The 23744-nt window shown below is 38.4% G+C and overlaps 1 protein-coding gene across 4 annotated transcripts; it reads right to left on the reverse strand.

Moving 5' to 3' along the window:
* Positions 1 to 580: 580 nt before the first annotated feature.
* Positions 581 to 22250, reverse strand: GALNT3 (polypeptide N-acetylgalactosaminyltransferase 3). 4 transcript variants are annotated; one of them, XM_083840846.1, is made up of 11 exons: positions 20600 to 22250; positions 10961 to 11567; positions 9413 to 9585; positions 8182 to 8331; positions 7700 to 7934; positions 6827 to 6944; positions 6235 to 6435; positions 4971 to 5102; positions 3983 to 4084; positions 1202 to 1354; positions 581 to 758 (listed from the first exon to the last, which is right to left on the reverse strand). In XM_083840846.1, the coding sequence occupies exons 2-11, from the start codon at positions 11470 to 11472 to the stop codon at positions 636 to 638; spliced, it is 1899 nt and encodes a 632-aa protein (XP_083696972.1). In that variant the 5' UTR covers positions 11473 to 11567; positions 20600 to 22250; the 3' UTR covers positions 581 to 635. The 4 variants fall into 4 exon arrangements, with proteins under 4 accessions (XP_083696972.1, XP_083696971.1, XP_083696973.1 ...); XM_083840845.1 differs by lacking the exon at positions 20600 to 22250 and adding an exon at positions 19706 to 19868; XM_083840847.1 differs by lacking the exon at positions 20600 to 22250 and adding an exon at positions 13098 to 14022.
* Between the last annotated feature and the right edge of the window lie 1494 nt (positions 22251 to 23744).

Raw genomic sequence — 23744 nt, forward strand, 5'->3', positions numbered from 1 at the left:
CATTTTCTTCTACAACAAAAGGACTGATTTGCTAGAGGCACAGCACAGTATGCTAGCCTATTTAGCTTTAACCAGAAAGTCAAATGTTTAATTTTTTCAAATGAGGGAACATAAAAAATAGTAAGAAAGTTTCACTGAGTGAATTAAATGATTAAAAATACCCAAAACATTAAGTCAACCAATTAAGCATAAAAATATATATATATATAAAGCCTCTTGGTTTTCAAACAGTATACAAGAATTTCTTGTAACTCTACAGAGAAAATTAGTCATCTTCAAAAGTACTTAGGATAGGTGGAAAAGCAATACACAAGGCCCCCAAAGTGAAAAGGGACAATAAGATCTACAAATCAATGGTCAACATATAAAATTTTATCATGGAAATACTGTAAACGTTTTTTCTTAATTGGGAACTCAAACATTCTTTGGTGTAAAAGACTCCTAGGGAATCTTTGCCTACACATTTTATATCCAACTTAAATAAGAGAGAAAAGAAACTGTTTAAACCTTTTGCATTTAAAGTATGCATCATTTTAAAATGCAGTATACATATATGGTCACAGTGTAGAATGGAACTGCCTTTTTTTTTTTTTTTTTTTTTTTAATAAAATGCTCCTGTCTATAAATAGCAAATCTTAATGGTTGCGGCCAAAGATCCACTTCTGGAAGGGGTCTGATGGATTGCAGGATACCAAACTTGGATGCTCTCCATTTCCTGTAAGGCACATATGTAGTGCTGCATTGTACAGAGTTTGATCCTAATGTGGGTGAGAAAGGAGAAAAAAAAAAAAAAGTAAACAATTTTCCTTCCCTCCCATCATTTTTTGCAAGTTCAATGTTTTTAAAAAGAGTAAGGCCAGACAGGTAGTGCAGAAGGAGGCTAGCAAAAAAACATGAGTAGAATGCAAGTACCAAATTGTTTTGCTAGTAAAAAATAAATATTTTAAAACACACAAAGCATTTGAATTGACTTTCAGGTGCATGCCCAGATGTACACGCTAAATGATATCAAGCATTTTTTTAAGTGACTACAATAGTGAAATCATCAAGTTTTGATCTAGTATCTACATTTTTCTCCCAAAACTGAACTTTTTTTGCTTCACTTTTGTTTTGTTGGTGTTTCCTCTTTTATTAGAAACCAAAAATTAACTCACGTAAGAGATCATTGATAAGATGCCCGTTCACTGTACAGTATAAATACCTTTTGATGCTGCCATTGCTCTTCTCTAAGTGCAAAGGTTTTCTGGCCTTTGTAGTTGCATTCACGAAGCTGCACAGGTCCTTTAGAAGCATGCAGACAAAGCTCCTTCTGAATGTTATGCCGAATTTCATGATGTGCAGAATACTCAAAGTACTATTTAAATAATTTTTAAAAAGTTAAGTAAATAAATGCTAACAAGAGTATTAACCTAAATTAACCCTTTGACATTCCAATAAACGAAGGAATAGATTTCTTTTGTTATTCAACAATTCGAAACTAGAGAATTATTTATTTGACTTTAGTGTATGCACTTTAAAAGTATTTACAAAAGTAAAAGCCTTTTTAAATACTAATGCAATGGAATATAATTAATAGTACTTAAATGTAGAAGTTGTAAAAAACGCTTGGTGCACATGCAGTATGATGCAAGATTCCCTTGTATGCTCCCCCAGAAATCATAACCACAAGGATACCCCAGAAAAAGCAGAAATAATTGCATGGATAACTTTAGTTTTGGCATTCCTTAACTTTAGAAATCTTTATTCATTTTTTTGTTGCTGGATTTTACTTTTCTTAGAGAACCAAAACCAGATTTTGTCACATGGAACAGTACTGACTGCCATTTGTCAACTTCTGCTGTTTGAACTAAACTAAATGCTAACAACAGGATGCTGTCATGTTCTCTGTGAACTAGCTTTTAGAAAAGTGTAATGTAAGGACACATTTTGTGAGTGAGTTTTGGTGTTATTTCCTGACAGCAGATTACTTTTAAGGCTCAGGTATCTTTGGCTATAGTTCAGATCTAAACAGGGATTTAATTCTAACATTTACAGACACAGCTGTCCTTTTATACTCTCTATCTTACCATCATGGTCTCTTCCATTTCTCTCTCTCAATATATCAGAATTCCTATCACGTCCCGTTACCACTGTTTCTTGGCTCCGTATGTCAGCCTTATTCACCATATCCTTCCTTTGACTATTAAGCCATGCTCACTTAGTTCCCTGTCACTTTCAACTGTCTGTCTAGTTGGTCAGCTTCTGGCCCCTCACTGCTTTGGCATCAATGGGAGTAGCACAGAGGAACAGACATCTATCTCACTCTTAAGGCCCTGCATCCAACATCACTGCCTGAAACAGGCACTCATAGGAGTGACCTCCTTAATCATTTAGCTCTCAAACATAATAGTTTACTCAAAATCTGTTAATCTAAGTAAACCTGTTTTGATTTATCTTTTGAACTCAAAATCGCTGCAAGCCCTGCAAATATGACTTGAATACTAGCTTTAAAACTTCATTCATCTTGGACATTGAGATGGACGTGTTACCAGATCTAGAATATGCTAAGAAAGAAAAAATGATAAACAATTGAGGGACAACTCAAAAACTAGGTTCTTTCTTCCACTCCACTCTCCCATCTCAAACATATGAGCTGAAAGGACAGGTAGCATAAACAATTTCAGCCTGCACTGCTGAAGTCTGAGAACAAACAGCATAAAGCAATTGAAAATAGGGTATTGTAATGAGAAGGCTTAAGTAAGAAAATATGCACATTTCCTGTGTATTACAAGCACAATCTATGTTAAAAGGACTCAAACTGTTAAAGTATGGCAGGAGAAACTAAAAACACCAGTTCTAGTACAATCCAAGATAACTTAAAAAGAGACGACAAGCATACAGCAGATCTATCTCTTAATACAATGTCTTGGTATACTATTCCTGCATTAATGAGTGCAACAATTTGAAAAGGCTAATATAGTATTAGAACAGAATAATAATAATAATAACAATAACAATAATAATAATAATAATAGTAATAATAATAAAAACCTTCAGTACTGTAAGAAGCTAACATAACAGGGTAGCTGTTAATCCAGACAGTATTCTGTTTTCCACAAAGATCAATTAGAATCAAGTGTCTGAATTTTCAGAGTGTTATAAATGGATGTTTTTTATAATTGAAGATTTTATTAAAAAACAAAACAAAGCAAAAAAACAACAATTTTCTAATCAAAACATTTAAATCTTTGTTGAACTTTAATTATTAAGGATCTACAGTCAATAAACTTTGTTCTCCAAATAGCTCTTTAAAGCAACAGAGAATTGTGCATTTCTGGGGGAGGGAGATGTTACTTTTGTTAGTCTTAGAGTAGTGCCTGAAGAATTCAGTATCTGACATCTATTGCAAGTCATACTGTAGAAGAAACAGAAGATCATTGCTGCCTTCAAGATCTATGCATCAAAAAGAGCTCTTCTCGGACAAATTCAGTCATATTATTTGCTTGCATTAGCCAGTATAGGGTAGACCACTTTGACCTCACACTATGAGGCTGCAAGCATGATAGGGAAAGATGGCTCAGGCCTGGCCACTTGGTCTCCCATTAGCTGGATTCCCATTAACATCTTCCTTGACAGTGTGAGTCCTGGTGGCAGAGAAAGAAGCAATAGTAGGAGGTATAAGGAAAAGAGGAATTAAGAAGAAACACAAGAAAGTAGTAAGGGTAGATTGAAAAGGTTTTGCACAGAAAGGAGAGATCATGTGAAGTAGTGTAATGGTGTAAAAAATCTGTATGCTGAACATAAAATGTTAGATGTGAGGCAAAACACAAAGAACGGTATGAAACCTGCCTTGAAGAAAGAGGAATTAATTCTTACAAAAAATATTAAAAATTTAAAAATTGCATGCTAAAAGTGAGCCAATTCCTCTACAACAAATGAAAAGCTTTCATACGGTAAAGTTACAGCTGAATAGATCATAAAAATCAGGGATCAAATATTTTACCTGATTTCCTCCAAGTCCATGGCAAGAATACATAATCAATGGTTTGCCGCCATGGTTATTTTCACCAACGTCCAGACACATGTGGTTACCTATGTTTTTTAGCTAAAGAAAAGGTGTTATCAGCAAAAAAGAAATAAAACAGCTCAGTGGGTATGAGAAAAACTAAACTGCCTCACTTGCTTAGAAATCTAACCTGTGGCTTAACAATTACAACTTTTAATTCATTTTGTTATTTCTACTATGCTCAAACCTAAAAATCTTGTTCTCAGTTAATTTTTTCTACCCAAAAGCCTACTAACTGAATTACAGTTGTCTACAGCCATGCACCGTGAATTATTCAGCTACTGGTATACATGGTTATTACATTACTCAGATTACAATTTTAAAAGATTGACATAAAATATTAAAAATTGGAGGAAGGGAAAGCTTTATTTGTAAATACATGCTAAACATTCACATTGACTCGAGAGTAATAATTATTAGTTGTTCAATTTTTTTTTTGGTTTTAGCATTACAAAGTTTAAGAAGTTGACCGAGGAGATGCAACGGTCTTTAAAATAAATTACATTAAACTATGAACACATGTTTTTCTTACCATAAACCTAATTTTGAGGAGTATATAGCTGTCATAGTACAGTTTTCCCCATTAACATGAAATAAAAATTCTCTCAGACTTCTTACTATATAAAGCTAAATTTATTTTGACAATTCGGGAAATTGCTCACCACTGGCTTAGTACTTGTGTGTCACACTCACTAGTAGTGATGGGCAGAATGTTGCTTATCAGGTTGAGAGATAAGCTACTGTTACCAGAGCTACAAAATATTTAAACAGCATGATATGCAGGAGAGATTCTTTGCCCACGGTATTGACAGAAAACTCTAGAGAAATTTATGATAGCTAAAATATAAACACCATGGCTAAGGTAGCATAAAAGATTAGCAAACTTCCTGGATTCTACAATGTTAGTGAAAATAATTAAACTTACATATCCAGAAAACAGAGGATTCAGGTCTGGAACATATGCTTCCGGATAAACATTATTGAGATACCAGGTAAAATTTTTACACTGCAGACGCTGCCTTAAGACAAGTCTTTTTGAGACGTCTCCAAATGTTTTCTATTGCAGCGATGGAAGGAAGGAAAGATGGAAGAGGAATATATTAAAACTATTAATATCAACCTTGTACATTTAAATCTATGATATTCTGTACTGTAGCATCAAACAAGTTTTAAGCTTCATTTGTCAATCTTTTTTAAAAAGTACTGCACTACTGCACTTACTACCATTTGCTTTGCGGTACCTATATAACACCACTGACATCCTGCCTGCTGCATTTCAAAGCATAGGGAAAAAAATACAACATTGCGACATGGAAGCAATAGAAGTATCCTTAGAAAAAGGGCCATGTTAACAATGTCATAAGGTGGGAAAGTAAAAACAAGTAAAGACCATACTGACTACAGCTTTAAAACTAACTGCTGAATATAACGTATCTCATTAAAGAGGGTGCTGAATTGGATGAATTAATAAGCGCAATAGTCAGTACAGCACTGTCTCCCACACTAAACTCAGTTGTCTTTATCTGCTAAACATACTCAAGAATTCTAATGCTATTATGGATACAATATTCACTAAACTTTATCATATTAAGAGCGAAAAAATAGCTTCTAAAAGAAAAGCATAAATTCCAGCTGGTGAAACACCAAAGTTCTGTAACACTTACAAAAATAAATACCTCTTCCACCAAACTCTGAATTTAACTTACGTTTCTGAACAGATAGAAATAGAATTAATATCTACCATTGAATATGCTTTATTCTGCAGCTGAAGAACAACAAAAACTGCTTTTTAAATAAAAACACTAAGTAACTTGAGACAAAAGAGGCATTACATTTCTTCCTCCAAAAAACAAGTTAGTAGTGAGCATAGACAATGCAAACATCATCTGTGCTCTTATGGTAGTTCCAAAGCTTATTCCATGCAAACAACCCAAGATTTTAGAGAATATATGAAAAAAACTTACTAATCATAGTTAAATATATAAACAAATGAAATCAACACTGTCACCACCCAAACACTTAGTATTTTCTACATGTTTTTTGGGCGGCTACAGGCTTAAGTACTGAACTATGCCTATATTTTCATTAAAATGTCTAGAATTCTTACATACTTTGTCAATAAATAACTTTTGCTCACCAAAACTTTCAACGCAGCAAGTGTGATTTCTAATACCACCACCACCACCTACTTGTTTCACAATTTTTGCTGCCTCTGTGTTTCTTCGGTAAAAAATTTCTTTATATTCATCCATCCAGACTTCTGCAAGGCGGACTTGATTACGTGTAATCACTTGAGTACCTTTTGGAAAAGTATGGGGACTCTTGCTGCGAAAGACATGGCCAACAACAGAGCAAGGCATGATCTCCAACTGTCCACCACATTGCCATACCTAATAATAACATTTTTTGTGTAAGTGCAACACAATTACAATTAAGGGGGTGAAAAAAAAAATAAAAAAATTTACTGTACACCTAAAAAGTAAAAAAAAAATCAAAAACACCAGCAAGAGGGTATGTATCAGGAATACCATAAGTGAATTTCCTAATCAGGTTAACCCTGGGAACGTACACTTCAGCTATCAAACTTAAAACACATTTTAAAAAAATAAATAACAGTTTAGTGAGCACATTTGTAGTTTATTTCATAGGTTATTAGTAATTTATTTTCCATGTCCTAGATGGCTGACTCAGCAGAGAAGTCAAGATCTAATACCAATTTTTCCTCAAAAATCGTGCAACTATCAGTGTAGAGACCAGTACTAATTAAGTAGCTAAACTTACTCTGAAAGACATTTCTATATTTTCGCCTCCCCATATTTCCATTTCTTCATCATAGCTTCCAATGTGTTCAAAGTAGTCTTTTGATATTGAAAACAGACCTCCAGCAAAAGTAGGTGTTCTGCAAAAAGAGAAATTTACCAAGGAAAACAGGATTCAAACTATATTTAAGGTAGGTTTTCTTAAATACAGATGTAAAAACTTGGTATTAATGTTCTAGGATGTTTTCATGCATTTGTCAGTGTTCCACTACACTGACAGATTTTTCTGGTACAAGCAATTAAATCTGCCCACACTGAGTCTCATTTTAAAGTTTTATTGTCATTTATTAACAACTGATTTAGGCAAATGACTGCTGGAATAACAGACAGTATCAGGAAAAAATACATACTTTCCCTGTATGGAGAACATCAAGCAAAATTACTATTCCTTTAGACCAGTAACTTGTCTGAAGCCAAAGCCCATAACAATTACCATTGAATGCACCACTGAAACAGTCTAGTACAAGGTGCTCTGAACCTTTGGTGTCATTTTTTCAGGGATGATGGATGGAGAGACAGAATCTGTGGTACTGTCTCTGAAAAGAACAGTTTATAGTTCCCCTCTCCCTCTTGAAAAAAAAAAATACAGAAATTGCTTATGATCTTCCTAGTGTTTGTGAGAGAACAGTAATGCAGAACAATTATTGTCTTAAGGAAGCTGCATTTGTATGAAAGCTGTAAAATTCACAACCTGGTTCCTAAAGCAAATATCACAAAAAACATCTATAATACTAGGACTTCTGATCATACTCATGTGAAGAACTAGATCATTTACAAATGGCTTTTTATAACAAAAATCATGAAAACTGAAGGATATTACTCAAATTACATTTACCTAATTGGGTAAGTTTCATCTTTTCTTCTTTTATTTTCATGTTTAGGAAGAGACTCCCATCCAAATGACAAACTCCAGTCAAAATTCCCTCTGTTGTGGTTATGCCCATAAGGAGATGGTTTACTGAATTCAAAAGTGTTGAGATCTATAGAAGCAATATCGGGGCTTACAACAGCAACAGAGTTTTCAGCTATTCTTGCCAATAGTGGCTCCAACCAGCCATAAAAGCATTCACCTATGGAGAAAATGGGAACAAGCACTGAATTTTCACTTGACTATATAGTAGTACACAGAGAATAATTTAACATACCCACAGTAAACCAACACACACTGTTTTTAAATGGCACTGCCAGTTTTACTTTCAATAACATAAAATAGCAATTCAAGAGTTTATGCAATGTTGACATACATAACTCATAAAACTGCAACATTAAATCAATGACAACATTATTTTAAACCAGACCTGGCGTAGTTACACTTACAGTGAGCATCCAGAAAGGTAAGGGTCTCTCCTGTTGCTACCGAAGCTCCCAACAACCGTGCAGTGATTAGACCTTTTCTTTCCTTTTGACGGACTACTTTAACAATTTGAAATTGTTTCACATATTCATCTAGTTTATCATGCAAGTATTCTGGAAGGAGAAACCAGTTTTAGGGTATTATTCACTGTTGTAATATGAAATTTTAGGCAACGGTATGTATAAACTAACAGAATAAAGGATTCATTCTAATTCTAAAAAAGGACATTTGCTGGTATATCTGTTCTGCAGTATCAACTGTTTGAATATCAACTCAAAATCCATTCTCATGGCAAATTCATCGCATATCTACTTACTCAAACTATCTGAAGAACCTGCAATCTTTTTCATTAATGACATCTCATTTTACAAATGGTTTTCAGAGTCTACAATATTTACTTGCAACAGAAGCTATATTGAAATAACTTTTAAAGGTGCAAAATTTGATAAACAACCCAACATCCCTCATAAAACATCCCACGATTTTTCTCCCTCTGCCTACCCTTCATATTAAACTGCACTACTGAACATACTGCACATCCAAGTAATTCAATATACTAGATACAGACCTGCAAATAAGTCTAAACAAACTGATGAAAGCATGTATGTACAGACATGTTCATCTAAAGTTAAACATAAGGTTTTGGAACTTGCATTTATGATCACACCCAGTATGCATAACTCTTTGCCAATCAGCTGAAGTACTAAAAATTATTTTTCCATCAAATAATTTTATTTTTTAGGAAAGAAGTTTCACTTCAAAGTAATGAAATTCATTTGCATAAAGGCAATCACTATGATAAAATTCAAAGACCTAAAAGCATTGGCCAATTTATCCTTAGGTACTTTGTTCTATAAACTGTAATTAGTTTTAAGCACATATTACAGAGCTACTTGCCATGCAACCATTTTTACTGTTTAAGCAGCCCTAGAATTTGAATAATCAGAATTGGGGTTTAAAAACCTCTGAGCAAACAAGAATTTCTTATTTGACAACGCTTAGAAAGAAAAAAATCTGGGAGAACTATTTTTTATTTTATAGGAAATAAAAGAAACAAAAGCACTTTGAAAACCATATGGTATTCATTATGGTGGTAAGGAGATATCCTCTTTTAACCCATTCTATATACATTCCTACCATGCCTTAAAATCAATAAATAAATGCTGTTCAAGGGAAAATAGGAAGACTTCTTACCATCTACACTGGCATCATCCACCAATATAATTTCCTTTAGCAATATGGCCGGAGACGTATACATCACGCTGTGAACAGTTCTGAGCAGAGTGGACCACGCTTCATTATGAAAAACTATTATAACACTTGTGGTTGGCAATGGTGGGCAACGCTTAAACTTTTGTTCAATACATCTACAGATTGGAAAGCATCAAATGTTACAAAATGGACAAAAAGTTTTGATTTGAATTCTTAAAAGAAACCCTTCCCTTTCTATTACAAAGCTTTTTAAGTATGGACATTAAATCTTTCAGCTTCTCCAATTTCTCTCCAAGTTTTGGAGCACAAAATCGGGTGCTCTGGTTGGGAAAGCTGCACAAAGTATTTTGTAAAAATTTGATAAATAAGAATTCCACTTGAACAATTGGCTCATTTTGACTTCTGTCTCAAAAACATTTGAGTACACTTCATATAGCACCCGGGTCTTCTTCAGACAAAAATATGTTTTTCTACTGAGACCAGCAGACACTGAGTTGCAAAGTCAGACTAAGTCACCATTACTGTTGAAATCCAAAACCATGAAGTATTTACAAGAATAAATGAAGAATTTGAAAGGAAAAATAGAACAAATCTGATTCAGAACTTCAGTAATTTTTAGAAATATCATATAATGCTTAGAACAGTATATCCCATTCAAGGGAAACAATTTTAAACATACAATTTTTTCAAAATGCATGTATTCTGAAATGAACTCCAAATCCAATTGTAAGACAAGAAGACATGACAACACTCCTGTATTTCTAAGTTGGTTGCACACTCACTGTTTATTGCCTGTCAACTCTAGAGACTGGAATACTTCTCAAGGCAATTATCACAGCCACTGCCAAAGCCCTCACAACACATACAGGCCAAATCTCACCAGTTACACTCCAGTAAAGGTTACTGCGAGCTGTACCACATGTAGAGTGCTAGGCATACTACCAGCAGCAGCTCAGTAAGGTTAGTCACTTCTGACACAAACAGCTGAGAACATGAACAGAGAACGCTCAAAACTAAAACCCATTCTACCCACCAAGTCCTAAAGTCTTCATTAATAAAGTTTCTCCTTCTTACAGATTGCAGAGATGTTCCATTGCTTGGTTCACCAGTTTACTACTCCTACTTTTTATTAAATTATGCTGGTGGTTTTATTAATAAAAAACGGTGGGAATGGGGAATGGTATTTAAAATAGAAAAAAAAAAGTTTAAGCCACAGTTTTAGTTTTCTTCTAAGTAAAACTTAACAGATTTCCACAAAGTCACTGAGAAAATGTAGCTTACAGGCAGAAGTAGGAAAGCTTATTTAAATATGGTTACTATGAATTCCAAAGTATGAAATAAGTGAGCCTTTCTAAACTTTCTTGGCTTTTGCACCGTGGAACATTATGCACAGTAAATCATCATGTATCACCAAGAGACTTTTCCTCTCCTAAATGATAATCTAATGCTGAAATCAAATCACTTTACGGTCTTCACATTTCTATTTCTGACAAGTTTTTCAACTGTTGGGACATACACATTTCCACATACTCAGGAGGTCGAGTGTCTGGTCCAAGATCTCTGTGTAACGAAATCCTATCGCTCGCAAATGCATTAAAACAGTGTTTTTCTTCTCCACGGTCTTTTTCTTTCTGCTCTTCTGAATTTAAGTTGATGGTTTTGAATGCTTTACCAGAAGCTCCAGGAGCATTAGGATCTTGAAGAGGTCGATCTAGAAAGGGTTTTAGTTCCATTGCAGTATAGTGTCCTGGCAAACAGTGTTTCTCTCCAGGAACTTTAGTTTGCCGAACAGGTGCTTTTATCTGCATTTTTGGCTTTGCACCATTGATATTGTTCATAGCATTTAGCACAAGACCTAATACATGACTTTTCTTTCTGACAATTGGCTCAATCCCTCCTTCACCTTTAAAATCTTGAATGCCCACTTCTCTTTGTAATAAAAATAAAAATACCAGAAAGAAAAACACAATAATGCTAAATTTCCAAAGTTTCCAGTGAAAAAATAATTTCTTGAATAGTTTAGGCATTTTTTTCAAAGCCATTCTAGTTTAAAAAGTTTGTCACAAAACAAACGTTTTCTTGTGAATGATGTTCTTTAATACTGAATAGGTCACACCATTTCTTGAAAATATAATACCTGTGAAATAAAATAAAAAGTATCAAGTTAGACATCTAGTATATACAACAATGTAAAACTACAACAAAGCAATGGGCAGGAATTAGTTCACAACTCCCAACTGTCAAACACCATATGTCCATCACTTAAAGATAAGCTTTACCTATCTTTAAAATACCCAAGATGTGCTTTCCCCATTTTTTTAAACATACTTCAGACAGAAGAATCAGAAAGCAGGCATTCCAGTAGGAATAAATCACTATTTCTAGACAAAGTCACTACTTCACATTAAATTTATTCCAAATTTTGAAAATTAAGGAATTTTAAGGATGAAATTCTAGGTCAATGATGGGATAGAAGGAAAACATGCAATCAGCATGGTGAGTTCAAGTTCTATGCAGAAAGATCCATGTGAAAAGTGAACAATAAAGACAGAAAGGACTTCACAAACCATTTATTTCTACAGTTTTGAAATTTCCAATATTTTGAAAAACATTTTTATTTCAAGATCAGACTTAAGTAACCAGACTGCCAAGTGGAAAAAAAATTTAATTAATTAAGATTCATTTTGTTATCAGTATACATGTTAAATGCAGACTTAATACAGGTAATCGGTAGTAGGTTAATTTCGGCTGAGTACCAAGCAGTCAATCTATATATTTTTTCATTCACTTGTACTGCACTTTCTGGCATATTCTGGTGCAACTCATCAAGAGAATATGTCAGAGTTCTCCTTTTTCAGGAACTAAATTCTTTTTTACAGACAGGCAATTACTCAGTGGCTTTCAAAGATGAAAAACTATGAAAAACATTTCAGGGCTACCAGCATCCAAGTGATTTGAATTCTCTCTGCAAAATTGGCAGTTTAAAAGAAAGATTAAAAATAGCAACCAGCCTGAATTCAAAGCACGGATTTATTTTTGGATAAGTTGCAATGTGAACTAAGCAGCAACCAGGCAAAAGTCATAGTTAATTACTGCTTGTTAACTACTGACCACAGAACCTCAAAAATAAATAAATAAATAGAAAAGTTATTTTTTATTTTATTTATTTCATCATTTAAAACAGAACTATATTCAGCATTTTTAATTAGAATAATATATTCTCAGGAAGAGATATAACTTGTAGAAAACAGAAAAAGACATCACTCAGTTTCCCTCAAGAATTTGCAGGGTTAGGCATCCAAAGTTGTTCATATTACAGTTTATTTCAAAGCTTATGTCAGCTTTTGAAATAAACCCATATTTTCAAACCACAGTAGTTTTACCATAGAACTATTGTTCTAAAAACACAGAGGAGTGGAACGATTTATAATGCTATTATAGCATCCCCACGTAGATACTAAAACATACCAAAAAAACCCTTCAAAAGGCTCACAAATTTCTCCCTCACCCCCCAAAAAATTAAATCCAGTGCACTTCTGTCTCAAACATTATTTTCCCAATTTTCTTTAGTACTGATAACCTTGTGCTATACTGATGCCCGTATACAGTAAATATAAGAATAAAAACTTTTTCTTTCTTTCTTGGGGAAGGATTGTAACCAACTTACCAACCTGCCGGATGCCCATCCAGCTGCTCTCTCACTCCCTCTCCTCAGCAGGACAGGGGGATGAAAATAAGATGGAAAAGCTTGTGGGTTAAGATAAGGACAGAAAGATCACTAGACAATTACCATCACAGGCAAAACAGATTCAGGGAAGATTAATTTATTGCCAATTAAAAATAGACTAGGACAGTCAGAAACAAAGACAAAACTAAAAACACCTTCCCCGGCCCCCAACCTGCTTCTTCCCAAGCTCAACTTCACTTCTTCATTCCTGATTCTTTTATCTCCTCTCCACTCAAGCAGCTAAGGGATAATATGGATCACAGTCAGTTCCTAAGTGTGACCACTGCCCTGGGGAGCCTGTCCCAGTGCCCGACCACCCTCTGGGTGCAGAACCTTTCCCTAACCCCCAGCCTGACCCTCCCCTGTCCCAGCTCCATGCCGTTCCCTCGGGTCCTGTCGCTGTCCCCAGAGAGCAGAGCTCAGCGCCTGCCCCTCCGCTCCCCTCGTGAGGGAGCTGCAGGCCGCCATGAGGCCTCCCCTCAGCCTGCTCTGCTCTGGGACGAACAAACTGAGTGACTTTAAGCCAGTTCTCATATGTCTTCCCCTCTAGATCCTTCACCATCTTTGTTGCCCTCCTTTGGACACTGTTTAATAGTTCCCTTCCCTCAACCAGCTAGCAGTGCTGTGTGATGCACCCCAGGGTACAGGTGGCCCTTCTGGCTGCCAGGGCACGCTGCTGACCATTCAGCTTGCTGTTCACCAGAACCTCCAGATCCCTTTCCACAGAGTTGCTCTTAGGCCTCTCATCCCCCAGTCTGTACGTACAGCCAGGGTTACCCTGTCCCAGGTGCACAATCTGGTACTTGCTATTGTTGAAATTCATGTGGCTGCTGATTGCCCAGCCCTCTAATTTGTCAAAATCTCTCTGTATCTGCCCTTCAGGGAGTCAACAGCTCCTCCTAATTTAGTGTTATCTGCAAAGTCACTTAGTATACCTTTGAGTCCTGCATCCAGGTCATTTATGAAAACATTAAAGAGAATTGACCCTAAAATGTAACCCTGTGGAACCCCACTAGTGACTGGCCACTAGTTTGATGTAACCCCATTTACCGCAGCCCCCGGAGACCGACCCATCAGCCAGTTGTCCACCCATTGTGTTCCGTATTTATCTAGCTGTTTGCTGGACATTTCATCCAGAAAGATGCTGTAAGAAACAACATTGAAAGCTTTGCTCAAATACAAAAAGATTACACCAACTGGTTTCCCTTGGTTAACTAGGTGGGCAACCTTGTCGTATGAGGAAATGAAGTTCATTACACAGGACTTTCCCCTCACGATCCCGTGGTAGCCGTGACCAATGTCTGCATAGTCTTTCAAGCCACGGTCTTCTCCACAGGCTGCAGGAGAGCCTCTGTACTGGTGCCTGGAGCACCTCCTCCCCTCCCTCTTCACTGACCTTGGTCAGCAGAGCTCTTTTTCTCACATTTTTCTCACTCCTCTCTCTCACAGCTGCTGCATAGCTTTTTCATTTTTTTTTTTTTTACCCTTTCCTAAATATGCCATCACAGAGGCACCACCTGCTGTACTGATTGGCTCAGCTTCGGCCAGCAGTGGGCCCATTTTGGAGCCGGCTGGAGCCAGCTGGGTCCAGCACAGGGCAGCCCCTCACCTCTTCTCACAGAGGCCACCCCTGCAGCTACCAAAACCTTGCCACATAAGCCCACTACATAATGCAAATCACGAAGCATATGTACAGTTCAGCACCCGCCAAGGAGATTGTAACTTGTAAAACCACTGTTGCTAAATAACCACAGCCTCAGCATGAGTCTGCAGCTTCTGCAACCTGTTAACCATGAATGTTTTCATAACACTATATTAAAAAAAAATCACATTATTGTTTCTCAGTGCACCAGGCATAAGCACATGCAATATCAGTAAGTCTTAAAGCTTAGGATTCCAACAAGCGATATACATACATTTTCTTCAAATAGAAAAAGAAAGCTTTTATATATACACATATGCGTAATATAAAGTACCTCAAATATATGTATAAGACACCTGGCAACTTCCTTATTTCACATGCAGCCATTTAGTCATAATCTATCATATAAACATGTAGGGAGGGGAGCATAAGGTTGTTCTTGTTTGTTTCCAAACATCATAGCCATATATCATTTCCAAACATCATGGACTAGATGATACCAAACATTACTTATGTAGATTTTAGCACATACTTCAGACGAATAAAATCTGCTGCTGGCTTTGATGGTGGCACAGTAACCTATCCTTCAGAAAACATTTGAAGTGCATAGGTACATTTTACCAAAAAATTAAACCAATTTGCTTTTAATTTTATTTGGAGTTATTTCCTTTAAAACTTGAGCATATGAAAATCCTTAGGACACCACAATCAACACAGCAAAATAGTGAACATATATTTGTAAAGCAAAATAAACAAAATCTATAATTCATCAGGAAAATTTCTTACACTGTGTTTTGCATACATCTGTCTTTAGACGTGTCATTAAAGACTATAGTAAGTACAGCTAACAAGCAAACAAGAATATATATAGCAATTTACTCATCATTTAGTTTTCTGTGTAACTATATTAATTTTTATCTTTGACAATGTATTTTCTTGTATTGGAGACATCTATACTGCCTGCTCACACATAACGACTGCCATAGCACACAGGTGAAATGTGTCTGCCCCCAGAAATGAAATGACAATTCATGTAAGTGGGCTGTGCAAGTAGAGCAACACAACTTAGCCTTTTAATGTGGATTCATACATGCCAGTAGCATATGTGGCAGCATGCCGTGCACAGAAATCGTGCAAGTGGTGCTTCAGAGGCTGTTTTGGGAAGAAAGGGTCAAGTAATAGCCTTGGGATAGTAGGTGCAGCAGTGAAATGGACAAACACGGGCTCCTTTGCTACAAATGCCCATACTCTTCAATATGGACAAATTCTGCTCGTAATTTTATTGACGAAATATCTTAAAGGGATAGTGCTTGATATTAAGAGAAAAGCTATTTATCATACAAAACAGTACCATTTTCCAGAACACAGACTACATTATCCAAACAACTTCTGTCATGAAAGCTGTGTCTTTTCTATGGTTTTTAACCAGGATAAATTTTGCAGTCAGAAATGCAATCTCTATTCCCCACAAACACCTCACACATTTTTATGGCATAGCAACATCGGTAAGCACAGACGAAGCTACTGTTCCATCCTCCAGGACATGCTGAAGAAATATGTGGTACAATTAAATTCCCTGAGGTGACTGTTCAGCAAAGTATTTAATATGCTATTCATTAGAGTTATTTCCACTAATAGCAGCCTGCATTTTTGCAGCACTTTGAAATAATTAGCCCTAAACACCAGAAGTTTTATTTCAGGGAAGGGTTTTTGTTTGTTTGCTTTTGTTTTTAAACAAAATAACCAGAAAACTTATATGCACTACAAGTCTTCTAGAAAGTGCTGAAAAGCAGCTGCCATACTACTTCAAACCACATCACATGGGTAGCGCACGAATTCAATACACAGTCTATGTTACATTATGCCACCCACTAACTGTGATGTCAGACTGTCTGCAAACACCCTGGCTTACAAGAAAACCTCACTCCGGTAGCCAACATGTAGACAAGTCTGACTGAAGTTAGCTTGGTCTGAATAAAACTGAACAACAATATATTTGACCTTAGTTTTTTTTTTTTTTAATAAAGTTGCTTGAAAATGTACTTTTCTTTTATGCTAAATAGGGTTCTGTTTCCTGAGAATGTTGTTTATGGAACTTAAAATATACTTTTAAAAAATAGTTATTTAAGCCTTATGGATGATTTCAATCACATTTTTTTATACAACTTAGGTTCACCCTTAAGCTAATTCCTAACTCCAACATCACAGCCTCATTAAAAACATATCTCTATTTTCTCGTATCCAAGTATGCAGTCCCTTCACCAAGACCTTAACGTTCCCCAATCAGAAAGCAGGTGTGGGAAGAGGAAACATGGATCAAATTCTTGAGGAAAAAAAGACCTGACCCTGATGATCAGCCGTTCTCACCAGAATAGCAAAAGTCTGTTAAAGATACCCAGCTGTATTTGCTGGACTAGTAAGAAGTCCTATTGCCACCACCAATGTAGCTGAATCTAAGATTCTAGACAAGGCTTTTTGTCTTTTTGTGCACGAATACCAACACAGGTGCTACTAAGTTATTAGCTACTGAAATAATAATTTTGGAAAGTGATATTTTCTTCTACCACTACCATGCAAATTGAGATTTTCCTACCAAATAATTAAATAAAAATCACTAAACAAAACTGCGCCCGCTTCCCAGAAGTACATTCCAGAAGAACATCCACTCTCATTACTACCTCAAGACTAAGAAATGTCAAATTTGAAGTGAATTTTTCATACAGGCTTTGCTGAATATGGAATACTGAGGCTTCCCATACAATCAAGAACAAAAGCTCTTCAGAACTTGGGGAAAACGAAAAGAGTTGCTAAAGTTTACCAAACTATACTACTGCTCATGATAATATTTGTATCCGTCTTAAATACAAATAGTTTACAAAATGAAACATACAGAACTTAAGGATTAAAGCTTCACCTAAAAAGGAGAAACAATCATTTGGTCAGTTTCTGTCTCTGCACTTGCAGAAGATACTTGCCTGCCTGTTCCACTAAAATATTGCTGCGGGTTACTCTCCTAGACAGGGCATGTGCTCCTAAAGGACTAGAGATTGGCAAACCCCAGATACTGTTTCTTCGTATACATTCTCTGAAGCTCAGACTGTGGAAATCTTGTTCTGCTCCTGAAAAAAGGAAGCTCTAAGAGGAACACTGAACATATTCAATTCTCCATTCTTTGTTTTAGAAAGTCTAAGGGCATAGATTTTTCTAGCAAAGACTGGAGGCAATCCATCTCAGTGATCATTATGGAAGAGAGCATCTGAGCATTCAGTACATGGCCTGAAGTCACAGTTTTACTCTCTAATTGGCCTTAGAATTTAAAGTTGTTTAAAGCATAAGTGTAAGGCAAAGCAAGTTGTCTTTTTTAAAAAAAAAAAAAATTAATGAGGTTTCCTGGGTCAATTGCTGCTAAACTGATCTTTGTCAGAACCTTCCAAAGGTGTCTTCTCTTTCCTCCTGTCCCCACGTGACTGGCTCTGTGTGTCACTGCTGAATAAATTTACATAACAAAACTAAACCAAACAGTGATTTGACTATGCAACTTCATTAGTAAGTAGTTTTGTGACATGATTTCTCTGTTTATAAGCAGAACTATAACCTACAGCACATGATATCAGCAAACCTTTGGAAAATCAGACAGAAAATAGTCGGGCAAACAAATAAAGTTGCATTTTACATGAAATCTAGCACTTCACAGTCTGGAAACTTGAAGCCCTTTCCCATCTTCTAGAACATAAGCACAGAAATGAGCAGATGAGGAGGAGAAACTCGTGAGAGAAACTCACTCGTGGGAGAAACTGGGTGGCACCTGATCAGCAATTCACATTCAAACATGTTTCTCTAACTTGGCCCCAAAATAAGGGAAAGCCCTGCGCTAGGCATCAGCTCACTGAACAGATAGGCCAGGCAACACATTCATGCAAAGGAATGTCTCAAAGCAATGCAGTCAGACACCAAGGACCACAGATTCTGGGGCTGTGTCACAAAAAGGGCAATTATATCCTGTTTCTATTTTGACAGCAGTCAAGATATCCAGGCTGTGGCCGGTATTGCCCCACCCAAAACCAGGGCAAGGTTAAATAGCAACAGCAGTTACGAGGAGGAGGAAAGCTGCTCTACTCCTCCCCGCAGCACAACAGAAATAGTAAGTCTGGCTCTCTGTAACTAACTTAATTTTTACTTTGCTTTGTTATTGAGAGGCCTCGCAATGACAGTAGCAGATGCCAAGCTGACCAAGCCAGAGGGCAAACTGGCTGAAAAAAGGAACTGTACGCCGTATGCTGGCTGTGCCCACGGGCTGCGGCTTCGCCTCCGCCTCAGCTCTGCAGCGGGGCACCGGCTCTCCTCAAGGCTGAACAGATCGCGACTGCTTATCGTTTATCAGACAAAAGGTGCAGTTTTGTGACAGAAGACTAACACGTAAAACATTACTAGGATAAATACAAAAGATTAATATTTCCAGCAAGACGTTTTTTATTTGACCTATTCAAACGTCTAACGAAGACTCCTCGATATGTGAGCGCCCTCACAGAAAGTTAAGGACGGCCGAAAGTTGGGTTATTCGCGTTACGATTCGCTTCCCTTGTCAGCTCTCCAAAAGCAACACACCATCCGCGGGCGCCGCCGCCTCCCGCCGGGCAGCGGGGCTGGGCTGGGCTGGCTGCGGCGGGACGGGGCAGCCCCGCAGCCCCCCGCCGGGCCGGGAGCGGGACGTGGCAGCGGGCACCTCCCGCGGGCAGCGCCGGGCGTCCCCAGCCCCGTGCGCCCCGCGGCGGCGCCCGTCCGCTCTCCTCGCCCCCTCCGCGCTTCCCCACGGCGGGGACACGCGGGGCCGGACCCCCCGATACACCGGGACCGGAGGGAGTCGTCGTCGTCGTCCCCCCCCCAAACTCGTGCTGCCCCCGCTCACCTGGCTCCGGCGGCGGGACGGCGGAGGGGAGCGCGGCGCCCGGCCGCGGCCTGAGGGGGGCTGAAGCCGGGCGGGCGGCGGCAACGGCGGCAACAGCGCCGGCAACGGCTTCCGCTCGGCGCCCGCCAGGTGCGCGCGTGCGGCCGGCCCTGCGCCTGCGCGGCGCCCGCCCTCACCTGGCGGCCAGGTGCGCGAGGCCGCGGCCGGGCGGGAAGCGGGAGCGGCCCCGCGGTGCGCGCGGGCAGTGGCGCTTGCAGGCGGGCTGCCAGGTGCAGGGTGCAGGCTGCGCCCCGCGCCCCCGCCTCCCCGCGCCCCCGGCTCGCTTGACCAGGCGCTGACGTTGCTAGGAAAGAGCGCGGCGGGCTGCGGGCAGGGCAGGGACGCCTCACACGGCGCTGCCTTCCCGCACATCGCCCGGCTTCACGCAGCGACAGACTTCCCTATCTCTTTGACACCGAAGAGTTTATTCCCCACCTCGCTTACCGTACCCGCAGTTAGTGATCACGGAGCAGCACGCTCGCAGGCTCAGGCCAGCATTTCGGAGCTGACTCCTTGCAGTTTGCCCAGGGGCTCTGCAAACATGTGGTGAGGTGGCAGGCGGTGTACAGGCAGCACCGCCACCCAGGGCAATGCCAATATTTTATGACTAATTCTTCTTTCCAGGAACAGTTTATCCACCACAGATTTCCTCCATAGTTAATGTGTTGGGGTAGTGCTAGCACACAACCCTCCCTCCTACCTTTGCATGTTTAAGCATCAAGTGTAGCAAATACAGCACAGCCAACATTCAACTTCTTGTAGCCTCAAATTCACGTAAGGCAAATTTCTAGTGTTAGAAAGACTTCAAGATCTGCCATTTTCTAAAATAAAGCCTGCAGTGATAGGAATACTTACACCTTTAAAGCATGACACTTCAGAACAAGGTCTAGATCATTCCCTCCGCTCCTCTTTTAGCAGGTACCATCTCACATAATTACCAAACCACAAGTTCTAGTAGAGGAAAAAAAAAAAATCACATATTTCGAGTAAGCATTTTAAAGCAGATTGATATTTCAAAAAGTCAGTTTCACTGAAAATTAAGCAAGAGGTAAAACTACAGAGTAAATGAAGCCAGAGATCAGAACCATCATTGCAAGGACTGTAAATGGACAAACCAGTGATCTTACTTTAATAGGTGGTGTAGTAGCAAGCAGATGAACTTGCTAGTGATTTTTCCTTTTTTTCCTGCTCATCTTCATGCACAGAACACAGCAGCTCACGAGTTCTTTACGACCAGCTCCCTAAGAGCCAGTACTCCACTGCCAGCATCAAGACTACACTGGAATGCTGGCTCCTGGATCACTTTCAAAGACAATTCCTTCAGAACAATTTCAACAAGTTCCCCAATAATACAACCTCTGTTTAAACTGGGATGTTTGTAAAGCTACTCACTCATCTAATGACTTCTAAGATAAAGGTTGAGGTTGCTAAACCAGAGTTTCCTGATTTGTGAGCCTTTCTAGAAATTGCTGTAGCCACATTTCAGACATGACTCAAGACAGTTAAACCTAGTCTGAAAAAGGGGAAAGAACCTGAATATTACTTTTTTCCCCTGTAAGAATCTAATTTAGTTATTTTAACTAATGAAATTAATTATTTTACTTTATTTTTAGATCATCTTTCTAGTATTGGTACAAATCTGAAAAAAGAGTAGGAAATTAGGAAATTAAGATAAAAGTATCACCAAAAAAAAGTGTTTACAGATCCTCTAGAAGATACTCCAGGCATTCTGTACCTGCAGGGAAAAGGGGTCAAGAAAGGAGAGGAAGCGACACCTATGGCTTATGTTGCTATAGCTACAGGATGCTTAGGTTCCCAGTTTCAATGAATGAATCAACAGAAACCACAGCTTTGCTCTCCTCTTTTATTCACAGGCAGAAGTGGAAGATGGGTTGCTAAGCAACGACGTACTGAAGACTGCAGCTCTTTGAAATCAGCATTACTGACTCCCCTCCATCCTCCCTCTCATCCTCCAGGAGCCTCTTCCATTCAAAGCCATTTATTAAGAAAGGGACTGAAAAAAATCTACTAGGACATGCATCCTAAAATAAGGAACTGTAAAAGCAGACACTGAAATTAACACTGTTAATTAGCTGGAGCAAAGAAATGAAACGAAGCCACTTCTTCTGCACTGAAAGTAAAAAAATATTTAGTAAGGTCAGAATATCTTAAAGTGGCTTATACAAACCAAAAGGGTAATGGAAAGGCCATTTATTTCTTCTGGGAATATTATATTAAAGCCAGATTTTCTCTGAAGGATTAACTTGCAACCACTGCTTCTTTTTTAATTGAAATCTAAAGATGTGCCTCAATTGCACTCTTATTTTAAAGACTTCATCCATAAGAAAACATGAGTGGCTAGATGTGTTCAAGATGCCTAATAGACTCCACAAATCTTTTACTTCCATGCTCTATCAATAAAATTCTCCACCGTAAATTAGCAAGGAAAACCTTCAAGTCTCAGATTAATTTCTATCAGCTAATTTCTGTATCACATTGTTGTGGTTTAACCCGGCAGGCAGCTAAGCACCACTTGGCCATTCACTTGCTTCCCCCCCACCCCTCCCTCCTGTGGGACTGGGGAGATAAGAGAAGAAGGTGAAACTTGTGGGTTGAGATTAAAGCAATCTAATAAGACAGAAAAGCAAGGGAAAATAATTATTATAATAGAATATATAAAACAAGTGACGCACAATGCAATTGCTCACCACCCACTGACCAATGCCCAGCCCCTCCCTGACCAACTCCCCTCAGTTTTATTGTTCAGCACAACACCGATGGTGTGGGACATCCCTTCTGACATTTTGGGTCACCTGTCCTTGCTGTGTCCCCTCTCAGCTCCTGGTGCACCCCCAGGCCCTCGCTGGCAGGGCAGCATGAGAAGCTGAGAGTCCCTGGCTCTGTGTAAGCACTGCTCTGCAAAAACTAAAACAGCGTGCTACCAATGATATTTTCATCCTTAAATCCAAAACACAGCACCATACCAGCTACTAGGAAGAAAATTAACACTATCCTAGCCAAAATGAGGATACATCGTCATCATGGCCTACTGTTAACTAACTTATGAAAAGGCAATGTGCAACTTATGCTCACAGTAAAAGAAAGGAGGTGTAGATGCAATTTAGTTTCACCAATTTTGAACACATCTTGCACGTTTTGACATAAAAGCACCTATTTTATTCTAAACTTGAGCTGTGTTATTCCAGTGCTACAGAGCAAGCAGAAACACTGATCCAGTACAGAAAAGGCTGCGGATAAAGAAATGCTGTTTTATTAGAAACTGCCTTGAAACAGGCCTTTGTAATTTTAGCAGTGGAGGAAAAAAATCCAGCAGATTAAGGATTCACAGTCTACTGATCCCCACAGCCCAGCTTCCTTAAAATTCACCCTCCCGCCTCAGCATTTTCCAGTTCTTTCCATGTTCCTCATTTAATTCCCAAATCATCAGTCCTATTCCCCCCCCCCCCCCCAGTCTCCTATTTTTTCCCCCTCCTTTGTTGTGGCTGTATTGTACAGAAGGGGTAAGTCAATAGCATAAAGTTTCAAGGTTACCTGGTGAAGGAAAGGCCACTTAACTCCATCTTTCACACAAAGCTTGCAGAAATGTTACACACCTGCACCTGAAAGTTTCCATTAATTTTAGTTTAGCTGATCAACAACTCAGAAGTTATTTGAATGCAGAACCTAGAAACCTCCAGCAGGCAGCATCACTGCTTAAGTGATACATGTCAATCTACTTAGGAAACAAGGCAGTAAGTTATCCAAGATACAGCACCCAGTTACTGATAGGTGAGATTAGATATGATTTTAAACAGTTCCTTGTGTAGCCTAACAGTGAGTTATCAGAAAAAAAAAAGACCACCACCTCACCCCCAGAAAAAGTGATTTTACATAATGTCAACATGGAAAGCTAAAATTACTTAATCAGAAAACAAAATTAAGATATTTTAGTACTAGTTTTAAGATTTTTCTTCATGCCAAAATATTTTTCTAGTCAAAT

This window comes from Anser anser (assembly GCF_964211835.1).
Source record: "Anser anser genome assembly, chromosome: 6".
NCBI lineage: Eukaryota > Metazoa > Chordata > Aves > Anseriformes > Anatidae > Anser > Anser anser.

What these genes read in the sequence shown, in the direction of transcription:
- GALNT3 (XM_083840846.1), bottom strand. Translation starts at nt 11,472, where the DNA reads ATGGCTTTGAAAAAAATGCCTAAACTATTCAAGAAATTATTTTTTCAC. An exon ending in TACCTTTCTGGATGCTCACT is followed by an intron (nt 7,935 to 8,181) that starts GTAAGTGTAACT and finishes TTTTCTCCATAG; the next exon opens with GTGAATGCTTTTATGGCTGG. An exon ending in ATATAGAAATGTCTTTCAGA is followed by an intron (nt 6,436 to 6,826) that starts GTAAGTTTAGCT and finishes TGTTATTATTAG; the next exon opens with GTATGGCAATGTGGTGGACA.